Source organism: Nannospalax galili, unplaced genomic scaffold, assembly GCF_000622305.1.
Source record: "Nannospalax galili isolate Female #2095 unplaced genomic scaffold, S.galili_v1.0 scaffold2925, whole genome shotgun sequence".
Lineage (NCBI taxonomy): Eukaryota > Metazoa > Chordata > Mammalia > Rodentia > Spalacidae > Nannospalax > Nannospalax galili.
Window position 1 is genome coordinate 44,289 of NW_008352061.1, and position 11,073 is coordinate 55,361.

General features: G+C 39.8%; 1 protein-coding gene across 10 annotated transcripts in view; it reads left to right on the forward strand.

Moving 5' to 3' along the window:
- The window catches only part of Vrk2 (VRK serine/threonine kinase 2), a 50,284-nt gene that overhangs the window by 14,720 nt on the left and 24,491 nt on the right, over positions 1–11,073 (forward strand). For 9 of the 10 annotated variants that reach the window (XM_029554004.1, XM_029553999.1, XM_029554000.1 and 6 more), the window contains exon 5: positions 8,745–8,877. In XM_029554004.1, coding sequence (XP_029409864.1) covers positions 8,745–8,877 — 133 coding nt within the window. Of the gene's footprint in view, positions 1–8,117; positions 8,251–8,744; positions 8,878–11,073 lie in introns of all 10 variants that reach the window. The other variant, XM_029553998.1, reaches the window with a different exon arrangement.

Below are 11,073 nucleotides of genomic sequence, written 5' to 3' on the forward strand. Positions count from 1 at the left end.
TTTAATATTTTATTATTTTTATTTTATGTATATGAGTGTATTATGTGTTTATTTACTGTGTTGCACAATGTGCATGGAGACCAGAAGAGGGCATCAGATCCTTTGGAACTGGAGTTACACATGGTTGTTAGCTTCCATGTGGGTGCTGGGAACCAAACCCAGGTCTCTGCAAGAGCAGCCAGTACTCTTAGCCACTGAGCCATCCATCTCTCCAGCCCCTCATGGGTTTTAGATGTTACAGCATTCTTAGCTTTAGAGTTGGTAAAGCTCGGAGGTTTGCAAGAAATATTTTTCATTTGTACTAGTTTGGTTTAAGCTAAAAGTTAATTTATAAAAGATAGATTTTTTATTAAGAAACATACAGAAGAGACACATCTTTAAAAGGACATTATAAATACGTTTGAACTAATGTTTGAACATTTGTTATGTGATAGGCATTATGTTATATTCTTTAATAAAACAGGAGTGCAAATCCCTGTTTTCCAAATATCAAGATCTGAGACTATCTACAGTGTTTTACAAATGTTTATGGAGCTCTGCTGAGTTTAGAATATGGGGTGCTGCTGCCTAATTGATTCTTGGAACCTAGACTTATGAATGTTGATCTAGCGTTTAGAAAAGACGGTGCAGTTTTATTTCATTTATTTGCACCGACCTTACTGGAAGTGATGTTGCACATTGACTCTGAGTAGCCCCCTTTCAGCAGCGTCTCCCAGTGCCACAGTGAGGGAGCTGAAACCATTTCACAACGGCACACCCTGTTTAATGCTGAGAGGTTCTCTTTCTATTTTGCTGATCAGGAGTATTTGATTTTCATGTGTGCAGGTATGTTCTTGTCTTACATGGAGCCTTTCTTGCCGATTCTGGTGAATGCTGATCTCGGTTGAACTCTTTTAGCTCCTGGTGTGTTTTTAACTCGGCTCACATTCATCTTCTATTTCTTCCATTCTGAACTGGAAGCTTTACAGGTAGCTGTGCTGTTCTTTCCTCCTTTTTTCCCTCATAGCAATGTGTTCATATTTCTTAAAACTACTAAAAAAATACTTTATTGACTGACCAAGGCCAGTTTTGATGGAATGTTTGTTGCCCTATTTAGTACCAGGAGTACTAGCTTATGAAGGCCCTTGCCCATAGTGCTATATGTGTTTCTGTCGAAAGTTGCTGACTGCATCAGAGAAGATGACTGTGGATGGAACATGTTTGCATCTGAGTGTTAAATACGACATAGGAAATGGGATTTTTTTCATACATGAGCCACTCTGCTTTCTTACTATATATCTAGATTTTTTTTTTTTTAGTTAGTTGCATAAGCTCTATTGGAATTCTTTCACTCAAATGAAAATATAATCAGGCCCAATTTAATTTACATTTAACTTTTATAATGTGTTAGAACTATTGCCATTTGAACTCAGATTTGTTTACTGAAGTATTTTTAAATTTTTTAGCAGTCAAATGCATGGTTTACTTACTAGTGTTCCTGTTGTTAAAGATTATTCTTAACAGCACATATTAAGACATTGCATACAAAATCAGATTAGAGCCATATTAAAAATTCACATTTGAGGAGAGGAAGATAGTAGCTTTCTGAATATGAACTACTAGTATCTACTGTTTTTGGAGAGTAGTGATCAGTGGAAAATATTGAAGAGAACAGCGTGATAGCTGTAATTTAGAGCCCAAGTGTCCATGTTTAAAATTAATAGTTTATGAAACAGTTTCCAGTGTTAAGACTCTGAGAAACACATAGGCAATTTCACCACAGGGAAGCTACAGAGTTTTAAAGTTTATTTTGGAAAAATTTAAAGCATACTCATAAATAGAGAATGCTATATCCACATTGATTTAAAAACCAACATTTTAAAATGTTTATTTTTTGGTAGGAGTATTTTTAAAGTAAATTCCAGGTATTGTGAAAGTATGTATATCTTCAGCAACAAAGGTGTTTTCCACATTATCATCACATCATTGCTACTATGAACAGAATCAGCGGCGTTCCGTAATGCCGAGTACAGTTCCACACTTCTTCCTGTCTTCATGAAAAGATGGAAATGTGGATAATTTTAATTGCAACTGCACTTCAGACCCCTTTTCCTCTTTTGTACAACTGAATTCATTAGATTTAGCTGTGCGACAGCTTCCCCTCCTGAATACTGAGTAGTTACGTGGTTTCGCTGGTTCCTTTTAACTCTGAGTCTCCTAGAACTGGCCATCAGATGCTGTTGTGTTTTGAACTAGCCCCACAGACTACTGTTTTGAACACGTGGTCTCCTGGTGGTGCTATTTAGAGTGGTGGACACTCTGGGAACTGCGGGGCCTAGCAGGTGAGCAGGCCACACAGGGAGAGAGGCCATGTTTGAGAAGGTTATGCCTGGCTTCTGGCCCCTGCTTGCTCTCTCTGCTTCTTGTCCACCGTGAGCTGAGCAGTGTCTTCCACGTCCCCTGTCACCATGCCCTTCTATGCCAGCATGGCTGACCCCATCTTTCCTTCTCTGAGTAGTTCTGTCCGGCATGTTGTCGGAGCAGTAATGAAGCTGACTAATTCACCTACAGGTCTGACTTAGGAGCTATTGGTGTATGGCTAGGAAAATCTAGGTAGTAAAGAACAATTCTAGTGTTGGAAGTAAGCAAGCGCGGAGTGTTTTTAAATTTTTAAAATTGTTTTTATTGGTGTGTGAGTGTTTTGCCAGCATGCAGGTAAGTGCATCTATGTTATGAAAAGCACATGGAGGCCAGAAGAGGGCACTTGGTAAGCCTGGAGGCTGGCTAATCTTGGGGAAAAAAGGTACTTCTCATGCAAATTGCTTCCTGGAGAATCATCACCTGTAGCTTCACCAATCCAACTTAAAAAAAAAAGTAATTTCAAAGTCTGTAAGAGGAGCTGGAGAGATGGCTCAGAGGTTAAGAACACTGACTGTTCTTGCAGACCTGGGTTTGAATCCAGCATCCAATGGCAGCTAACAACTGTCTGTAACTCCAGTTCCAGGGAATCCGACTCCCTCTTCTGTCCTCTGAGGCATTGCATGACACGGGCATACTTGCATACAAGCATGCCATACATGCATACACATAAAATAAACAAACAAACAAACAAAAAGTCTGTAAGCACCAGCTAGAAAAGGAGATGGGAAGTGAAGACTTAATTTAGTGTAGAACTAGAGAATGTGGTATATGTGGGTCCAGCTCTGAACATGTAACAAAGGAAGTTGAGTTTTGAGATAGGCCTGCTCAGTACAGGAGGGTAGTGTTTTTCATGGTTTCTGGTTTCACTAAAGGATAGTTTCGTTTCATTCATTAATCAAGGCTGTGATTTACTGACCTGCTGTCAAATCAGGTTCTCAGGAAGGTAGATGCTGAAATAGAATTAGGAGTTCCAGAAGCTTATTAGGGAAGGGGAACAATACTGATGAAAGATCAAGGGAGTGAGCACCGTGAGGTGGGGAAGCTTTCAGCACAGCTTGTTCGTGACACTTGTGAAAGACCAGCAACAGAACCTGGTGGGCACACGTGGGACCGTGATGCTTCAAGGCGAAGATCAACCATCAGAGGGTATGCCAGGTGGATAGAAATGGCCACACAGCCTTCTCCATGATTAGTCATTGGGGACTGCTTAAAAATAGTGTGACATAGCCGGGTGTGGTGGTACACACCTTTAATCCCATCACTTGGGAGTCAGAGGCAGGTGGATCTCTGTGAGTTCAAGACCATCCTGGTCTACATAGTGAGTTCCAGGACAGCTGGGGCTACAGGGAGACCCTGTCTCAAAAAGACAAAAAAAATGTGACTTGGCTTGCAAACTCTGTAGTAAGTCCCAGTGACCCACTGACTGGAGACTGTGAACATAACTGATTCCTCATGAGTGAGGCCAGGTCCTTCTTGGTAGAATTGACCCTCAGTGGCTGGCGCATCATCCTTTCGATCAAAAACTTTAAATTCAGTGTCCATGAGTGCATTAGGGTAACTTGAGGATTCTTACTGGGGTGGCTCAGTCATTCTCTAAAATGATAAAATCTTCGAGAAGCTGGTCTGGGTAAAGGGTAGTGAGGAGCATCTGTTGGGTACATTGTAGTTTTTATTTATCAATTGTAGATAATGAGATGTACCTTTCTTTTCTGTCTTATAAAATGGTATAGCATTCCTAATAGATATTGAATACCATGTGGACATGTGAGAGTTAGTTAACAAGTGTAATAGAATGACCCCTGTAATCAAAGGCCAGGGAAGCAGATGGGGCTGTCTCTTGTATTCATGGTGGAAGGAAGGAGGTAATATATTCACAAAAGGTATATAAAGATCATTTGAAATGCATTAAGAAACTAGCTACTGATACTCCTATAGCTAAGTCTTATTGCTATGCAAACATTCCCTTCCCCCAATTCTGATATAAATATTTTCTTTATTTAAAATATTTTATTTATTTTTATTTTATGTGTACGAGTGTATTGCCTGCATGTATGTGGGTGTACCTGTGTCATGCGATACCGCGGAGGTCAGAAGAGGGTAACACCACGGAGGTCAGAAGAGGGCTTCAGATTCCCCTGGAACTGGAGTTAAGGACGGTTTGTAGCCATCATGTGGGTGCTGGGAATCAAACCCGGGTCCTCTGCAAGAGCAGTCAGTGTTCTTAACCACTGAGCCATCTCTCCAGCCCCGTAAATCTATTTTCTAAAGACTTAAGACAGGCTGTCTAAAGCCAGGAATGCACATATTTGTGTATTTACGACAAAGACTGTTAACTGTTGTTTTTAATGTCACAGGTTAGAAACTTAACTAAATCCAATTTCAGTCTATATTAGAGGTAGGCAAACTTCTTATTAAAAATAGATGGTTCATATTCTAGGTTCCTGTACGTCTGTGGGCCACATATGTGTCCCTGTTGCTCCTTCCTTCCCTCTCCCACTTTCCTTCTGTCCTTTTGCAACCCTAAAACTGTGTTTGCAGTGTGTAAGAATGACGGCCAGACTGTGACTCCCACCACTGCTAGTCGAGTTCTGCCCAAGCTTACTTTCCACTTCAGTAGAATTTCAGAGAACCTAAAACCCTAAATGGTGTATAGGGAGGAGGAACGAAAGTAGAATTGAGTCTTACTGGTCTGAATTTGAATCCTGATTCTTTCCTTCACTGCTTCTGTTACTTGTATAATTACTGGCTACTGGGATGTTCAGCTTCGTCCTAGGTAAAATGAGACCAGTACTGCCTGGAGGGGGGCAGTGGTTTGGCTCTAATGAAATGGTCTGTCAATAGTACTGTCCCCAGTGATTGTTGCATATAGAACCTCAAGCATTTTATTTCCTGTACTCTTGTTTGACATTTCCTAGACTCCCCACTTTCCTTTGAATTATTCTAGAACTGCAGATTATCTACGGAGAGTGTTCGATTTAGTGTAATGTGAGATAAATTTATTTGTCAACGTTTTGTTTTCTTGTGATAAGTTAACTTTGTTTCTTATATTTAGTCTCTACTCACCCCCCTATATCTCCAACAGTACCCCATACTGTGTATTTTCCAAAAATATTGGTATGTGCTTCTGGAAAGTTTTTCATGACAATTTTAGAGAACTGTTCCTCTTCAGTCCTCATAAAAGCTATAGAATTATATAAATATTCGGAACCGTAAGCTAAACCAGTTGCTAAAAGTCTAAAGTGGGGTGGATTTTAAAAGGTGCATATGAGGGTTAAGTTTGGGGTGGATTTTAAAAGGTATATATGAGGGTAAATGTTGGGGTGGAGATTTGCTCATTTTACTTTTGTTCAGTGACCTTTTGCAATTATTTGAATCCCTCCCGTAGCTGTTGAGACTATCCAGACCACTTCTGATGAGTTGGCTGATAGCTAGTGTTGCCTTACAGAATGCTTCCTTGTCTCTCTACCCCTTTAGGCTGCGACCATACATGCCTTGAATCACTTGCATCTGAAATATTCATTGGTTGAAGTCCGGTTAATGCGTCTTCTCTGCTCTACTGTTAACTTCTCTCCTTATATTAAATGTGAGCCCTGCACCCTTCACATTCTGAGCAGTGGAGCACACCCTTGTGGCCTGGGGCTCAGTGATGACTAAGGTTTCCCTCAGCTCCACAGATTTTGGCAGTTTTTTTTCCTGTCGTTAGTCTCCTGATCTCACTTTTCTTATTTATATAAGAAAGTGAAATTGTAAGTCTCTGTGCAGAGTGAGAGCCTAAGCTCTTATTGGCACACATCAGAGGCACATCCACTTTGACCACTGGCCCACACCGTCTCCTCGGTCTCATCCCAGCCTTCTGTTTCCTAGGAGCTGAGTTCAGACACTGTCCCGGTTGTAATTGTTGTGAATAAAGTCTTCCTTACTGGGTTAACTTGACTTTGAATATGATTGTGAATGCTAGAACTCTTCTACATGTTTATAGGACACTGGCTCTGTTTTACTATGAATTCCTATAGCCTCATTCAGCCTCAGTGTCCATATAAATAGAATGAACATTGTGACCTACCTCTAAGACTTCTTGGTGGCATCAGTCAAAGAACATCACACTCTGAGCACTACATGGACTCCTAAAGATTTAGGTCTTATTTTTTGAGCTAATGTATGTGAAAAGCTTCTCAATAGGTCTTTTATAAAATAATATATTGCTCTGGTATATTAAAATATGGTCTGTTTGCTGAATTATCAGTATGTACCCTTCATGTATCCACTTTGCTAAATGAAGTATATTTCATTATTGAAATAAAACATGCACAGGAGTGCATGAGACAGGGTGAAAGGAGGAGCCAATCACTCACCTGACCCTGAAGTATCTAGCTACTCAGGCATCTGTGGGAGATGGGGACAAATCAAAATACATGTTTTCAGACAGTCCAGCAAATTTATGTTTTTGAAAAAAAATGAAGAAAAGTTTATATTTTGAAGTTCCAAGTACCTTTTACATGAGCTATCCTAAAACCAAAAATTTAAGAAACTAATAGATAAATGACTGCTTTCTTCCAATAGATTTTATATTTTAAAATACAGGTTATAATATTTGTTGTCTTAACGCTACAGTTTGAAACGTTGCCTAGAGTCCTAAATTTTAAAGATGTATATGTGAAGCAGTACAGGTTAAAGTTGAAACTGTTTCTTCTTGTGAGGTAGGAGTGCATGGTGCCATGTATTTGAGACTTGCGGAACTATTTTCCATCTCCATGTCATAAAAATGTCACGTGAAAACAGTTCTCCATCTAGTGTGTGCTGGTGGATGCTATGTCCAAATCCCCACCCCCATTCCTTCTTTTTCCAAAACCAATCTGAGGAGAACTTCCTTGAATTACTGTCTTACAGCAGTTTCTGGTTCTGCTTGGAGACTGCCTGCAGTTCTGAGAGACTTCCGCAGATAACAATGAGAGGTGGATCACTCTAAGGCCCACAAACCCTTCCCTGATGCTCCATCCTCAAAACATGGGTTTTTGTCGCTGTGGTTTTGTTTTTGAGTCATTGCTTCCAACACTCCATAACTGTTCTAAGCTTCCTGCTAATAGAGACAATGATGCTTAAGCTTCCAATGTTTGCTCTCATTTGCCCTACTTAAGATATTCTTTGTTTCAGGAGAGGTTACAGAAAAGGCAGAGGCTCGTAATCTGTATGGATGAAAAAAGTATGTGGAGGTTCTGACATCTAGATGCCTACCTGGAGAGAAAGGAATTTAGGAGCAAAATTAAGAATCTGAACTAACTCAGAAATAAGATATGCCTATGATGAAGTGAGGGTTTAAGTTGGAAAGTTAGTTGTTCTGGCCCCTAGCTGTACATATTTCATCCTAAGGCACCATTTGGTTTAATGAAACATTGATCTGGGACTGCGTTCAACTTACAAGTTTCTTTTTTTAAATTTTTATTTCATTTATATTCATTCATATTTCTCTCTCTCTCATGTGTATGTGTGTGTGTGTGTGTGTGTGTGTGTGTGTGTGTGTGTGTGTGTATAGAGGGGTTTTCATCCCAGGTGCACATGTGGAGATTAGAAGAAAACTTGTGAGAGTTGGTTCTCTCCATTATGTGGGTCCTTGGTATTGAACTCAGGTCCTTAGGCTTGGCAGCAAGTGCCTTTACCCGCTGAGGCATTGTATTTTCGGAGGACAGAGCATTAGTCATTTGCCTGTTTGTCTCTTTCATGTTTATCTTGCAGACTATGGACTTTCTTACAGATATTGTCCCAATGGGAACCACAAACAGTATCAAGAAAATCCCAGGAAGGGCCATAATGGGACCTTAGAGTTTACCAGCTTGGATGCTCATAAAGGAGTCGGTAAGTCTTTATTTTTTCTGTTTCATGTTTTGTTTCAGAGGGATGGTTAGAGTCAAGAGTGATGAGGCCACTTGACATTTGCATAGGCAGTTTGAAGAGAGAGTGCTCTGGTGAGGATTTTGGGAGAAGCAGTGAATTCTGGCTATATCAATGACTATTATGGCCTGACAGTGGCTATGTGACTAGATTTAGGCTGTGCAAGTGAGAGAAGCTCAAAACTAGGTGTGCATTTGGCCCAGCAAACCTCTATGATTGTGAGGCTTGGATGTGGACCTGAGGTCAGTATCAGATTTGGGTAAAGTGCCGTGGGGGTTTTCATCCCAGGTGCACATGTGGAGGTTAGAAGAAAACTTGTGAGAGTTGGTTCTCTCCATCATGTGGGTCCTTGGTATTGAACTCAGGTCCTTAGGCTTGGCAGCAAGTGCCTTTACCTGCTGAGGCATTGTATTTTCAGAGGACAGAGCATTAGTCATTTGCCTGTTTGTCTCTTTCAGGTTTATCTTGCAGACTATGGACTTTCTTACAGATATTGTCCCAATGGGAACCACAAACAGTATCAAGAAAATCCCAGGAAGGGCCATAATGGGACCTTAGAGTTTACCAGCTTGGATGCTCATAAAGGAGTCGGTAAGTCTTTTTTTTTTTGTTTCATATTTTGTTTTAGAGGGATGGTTAGAGTCAAGAGTGTTGAGGCCACATGACATTTGCATAGTCAGTTTGAAGAGAGAGTGCTCTGGTGAGGATTTTGGGAGAAGCAGTGAATTCTGGCTATATCAATGACTATTATGGCCTGACAGTGGCTATGTGACTAGATTTAGGCTGTGCAAGTGAGAGAAGCTCAAAACTAGGTGTGCATTTGGCCCAGCAAACCTCTATGATTGTGAGGCTTGGATGTGGACCTGAGGTCAGTATCAGATTTGGGTAAAGTGCCGTGTGAAGAGTTATTATATTCTTTTTCAAACTTTGTTTATAAAAGTATTACCAAATTGGTAAAGCAAACAAATAATTTGAAACAGCTTTGAAATCAGGAGCACGTTTTCACTAAAAGGCAATTAAACATTTGCACTTGTTAATGGTTCTTGAACTGTTACCCTAAACTGATACTTTCTAATGAGTTTTAGTTGGTGCAAACAACTGTATATTATTGCCTTTTCTATTAAAAGGACCATTGGCCATGTAATACAGAGGGTTTTGATCATTTTCCAAAGCAATTAAAAGCCACAGTAGTTTAAGGTCAGCCGTGGAGGAAGTGGAACTACTGTGTTGGTTGTGCCCCTTCCTCTGTGGAAGAATTTTAGGTTATGTTTTTTGAAAGGGAAATTAGTTTTTATACCCTGGAACAAAAAAAAAGCAATCATTATGTCTTTGTCAACACAGTTTTCTTATGAAAGTAATGATCACTCAGAAATTTGGTGCTGTGTAATTTTTCACCATTTACCTTGTTAATGAATTAATCAACACGTATGGTAAAATGTGACATGGCTTTGGTTAAATTAGGAAGACTAAAAATCAGGTACTCATTGACAGTGGTTCTTGGTTTGTGTTGTTGTTGTTGTTGTTTTAATTATGTGTATATGTGACTGTGTGGATCTGGGCATGTGAGTGAAGGTGTCCGTGGACGGCCAGAGGTGTCTAATCCCCCAGGAGCTGCAGTTACAGGCAGTATAAGCATTGTTGACGTCATGGGTGGGACTTGAACTCTGGTCCTCTGGAAGAGCAGTGTATGCTCCTAGCCCCTGAGCTAGCTCTCCAGCCTGATGGTGGGTTTTTAACTTTAAGTTGCTTTGTTCTCAGTAAGTGAAGGAACTTTTTCCAGATTTCTTTTGTGAAATCTAATAGGATTTTCAGAGACCCCAAAGCACCGTTTGCCTCATACAATACCTGGAAATCCACCACACACATTCTGAAGCATTGATCTAGCTTTGTTACTGAGCTGCTAATAATGGTCAGTCTGGTTTGAAGTACTGAAGTTTGAAGACACAGCGGGCACCATGGGCGAAGCAGAGCTCTTGTATGCAGTTCTGGCCCAAGCCTGGGCAGCAGGATTTCTGAAAGTCCTCAGTAGCTAATTCTGCTGGTGTTTTCATTGTGCTGTCTTCGTGACATAGTTAAAATTTTATTCTCTACTCAAAGTCAACTTTTTCTCCCTTAAATCATAATATATATTGATAGCTGGGGAGATTTTACCATTCTAGGTGTATGGAGAGACACTGAACTGAGGGTGATCATAGAAAGATAATATTGCTTCCTGAAAGAAATATTCAGGAAGGAACCTAGATGAATATGTTGGAATTTGCAGGAAGTTTCGTGCTAGAGTGAGTATTCATTATAGCATAGATAGCCCAGCTTTCCTGGAGGATAGTAAATTCTTTTCTTGCATTTTATGTCTTATCTACTGTAAACCTGTAGACATACCTCTGTTTACATGTAAACATGTACATATATCCACATGCATATTTAGATATACATACATGTATTTGGCAAAATTTTAACATGAAGCTTTATTCAAGTATAAAAATGACAGATTTTTTTTTAATAACCTCAAATGTTAGAACACAGTTTATCCCTAGTATTTCCCATTGAATTTTCTAAAACAAAGCATTTCAGCTTAGGATTTTGTTATCAATGAAACAATCGTTTAGCCATGTTAGAAACTGGAATAAGCAGGGCCATAAGTTCTATAGGCAAATTAACAAAATCAGACTCATTTATAATTTTACTTTTGAAAGTATAGTCACTGGGTAGTTTAATATCAGAAAAATCTTTTCCTTTACCAGCCCAGGTATGAGATCAAATAAATACCAGGGAAAGAATGGAAAAGAA